This window comes from Monodon monoceros, unplaced genomic scaffold (assembly GCF_005190385.1).
Source record: "Monodon monoceros isolate NGI ecotype Baffin Bay Population unplaced genomic scaffold, NGI_Narwhal_1 Super_Scaffold_6, whole genome shotgun sequence".
Taxonomy (NCBI): Eukaryota; Metazoa; Chordata; class Mammalia; order Artiodactyla; family Monodontidae; genus Monodon; species Monodon monoceros.
In genome coordinates, this window is record NW_021703783.1 from 1,447,940 (window position 1) to 1,450,000 (window position 2,061).

General features: G+C 61.1%; 1 protein-coding gene across 1 annotated transcript in view; it reads left to right on the forward strand.

Moving 5' to 3' along the window:
- The window catches only part of CACNA2D4 (calcium voltage-gated channel auxiliary subunit alpha2delta 4), a 91,487-nt gene that overhangs the window by 23,824 nt on the left and 65,602 nt on the right, over nt 1-2,061 (forward strand). The window contains exons 10-12 of the mRNA XM_029205244.1: nt 196-256; nt 858-1,008; nt 1,793-1,867. Coding sequence (XP_029061077.1) covers nt 196-256; nt 858-1,008; nt 1,793-1,867 — 287 coding nt within the window. The remainder of the gene's footprint in view (nt 1-195; nt 257-857; nt 1,009-1,792; nt 1,868-2,061) is intronic.

Here is a 2,061-nt window from a genome sequence, read left to right on the forward strand (position 1 = left end):
GGGTCCTGCCTACTGCCCCGGGGGTCCTGCCTACTGCCCCGAGGGTCCTGCCTACTGCCCCGGGGGTCCTGCCTACTGCCCCGGGGGTCCTGCCTACTGCCCCGGGGGTCCTGGCCGTGCCGGGTGTCAGCACCCAGGCAGAAGCTCTGGAACAGCCTCTCGAGCCAGCAAAGAAGCCAGACTTTCCTTCCCCAGGCATCAAATGGACGCCTGATGAGAACGGGGTCATCGCCTTCGACTGCCGGAGCCGCGGCTGGTAAGCGTCCCCGGGGCGGGGCCTCAGGGGCCAGCATCCTTCTGTAGCCTCGGGTGTTGCCTCGTTCTCCTGCCCTGAGCCCACCCCCCCAGGGCCGCAGGTAGAACTAATCCAACACAGGAGAAGAAGAGTGTCCTTCTGCATCCCTCTCCCCCCACCCTGTCCCCCTACAGCTGCTCTGCTCCAGCCCTGACCGCATGTGTCTTCCCTGCCCCAAACCTCCTCCCAGGGCTCTGAGCTGTCTTCGCACCAACCCTCAGCCAGGCTCTCCCCTCCTTCCTCACCCCTCCTCTGGCAGATCTGTAACTCAGTCTGAGGGGGCATCCAGCTCCCTCCCTTCCCACTGCCAGCACCCCGGGACCAGGGCTGGCCCGAAACAAAGAGGACAAGGGTCACCATGAGCACTCGACCATTCGATGGGCACAGTCCCAGCCACGGCACCCGAAATGGCTCCAGAACTGAGTGGTTCCGGACCTGAGAAACCCTGGGCGTTGACCTGAACTTTGAGCCAGAGTCTGAATGGAAACCAGGGAGACCCGGTCGGCGGCGGTTCTGGCTCTGGCTCTCCCACCGTCGGCCTGTCCCTTCCTTTCTGCTAAAGGTACATACAAGCTGCCACATCCCCGAAGGACATCGTGATCGTGATGGACACGAGCGGCAGCATGAAGGGGCTGCGGATGGCCATCGCCAAGCACACGGTCTCCACCATCTTGGACACGCTGGGGGAAAACGACTTCGTGAACATCATCTCGGTAAACTCGCCTTCCCATTACAGAAAACCCGTCCTCTGCCTGCACCGGAATGACCTGTACTTACGGCCACCCGACGGTTCGTGCTGTGAAGGACCCTATCCCCTGAAGCTGGGGCTCCCCACCCAAGATAGGCTTCCAGGCGTCCACAGTTTCTGAAATTACGTGGGAAACGCATATGTCCGTTTCTCGGAGTTGGTAGATTTACTCAGGTTCTCAGATGAGGCTGGGGTCCAGTCCAGGTGAAGGGGTATCCGGTATCCGAGTAGATCCCTAACTCAGCCCCGCCCATGTGCCCTTGCCTGGCGCCACCGAGGGAGAAGCCTCCTGCATCTGCAGGATGGGTGATCCCAGGGTCCTACTTCCGTTCTCCCCAAATCCAGGCAGGTCGGGAAGAGGGGCCAGCAGCCCCTGGTCCTGCTTTCACAGCAACTCTCCTGAGGGTCACTCCACCTGCCCCCAAAAGGTGATGAAGTGGAGGGACAAACAGAAGGAAACGGGAGAGGAGAGTTAGGTAACTCCTGGTCTCCGTGAGCCCCAGGGATGGACGGCACCCAGCTGGCCTCCTGGGAAGATGCCAAGGGCCAGGATTTGAGGGAGAACATTTAGAGTTAAGGCCCTACTGTTCCTCCCCTCTACTCAGAGAAAATTGCCAAAAACCTGGTGTCCCCCAAGGTCATATTACACAGGGGCCCGGGTGACCCCACCCCTGGCCCACCGTGAGTTGCAAGCTCAGCCACTGGGCCCTGACTTTCCCAACTGATCTTGTATGTTCTGCCCTCTGCAGTACAACGACTACGTCCACTACATCGAGCCTTGTTTTAAAGGGATCCTGGTCCAGGCGGATCGGGACAACAGAGAGGTGAGCGCACCTGGCGCTGGCCCAGCATCTCCTTCCAGGGGTGAGGGTGGCCTTGCGCCCGGCCACTCACACCCTCTCGGCTTATCCTGGGGACACCTGACTAACACCTGCTGCCGCAGGGGTGCAGCCACGGAAGTAGTGGCGGGCCCCGCAGTCTCGTTCTCCGGGGCGAATAGCTCTGCGCGGCCTCTGAA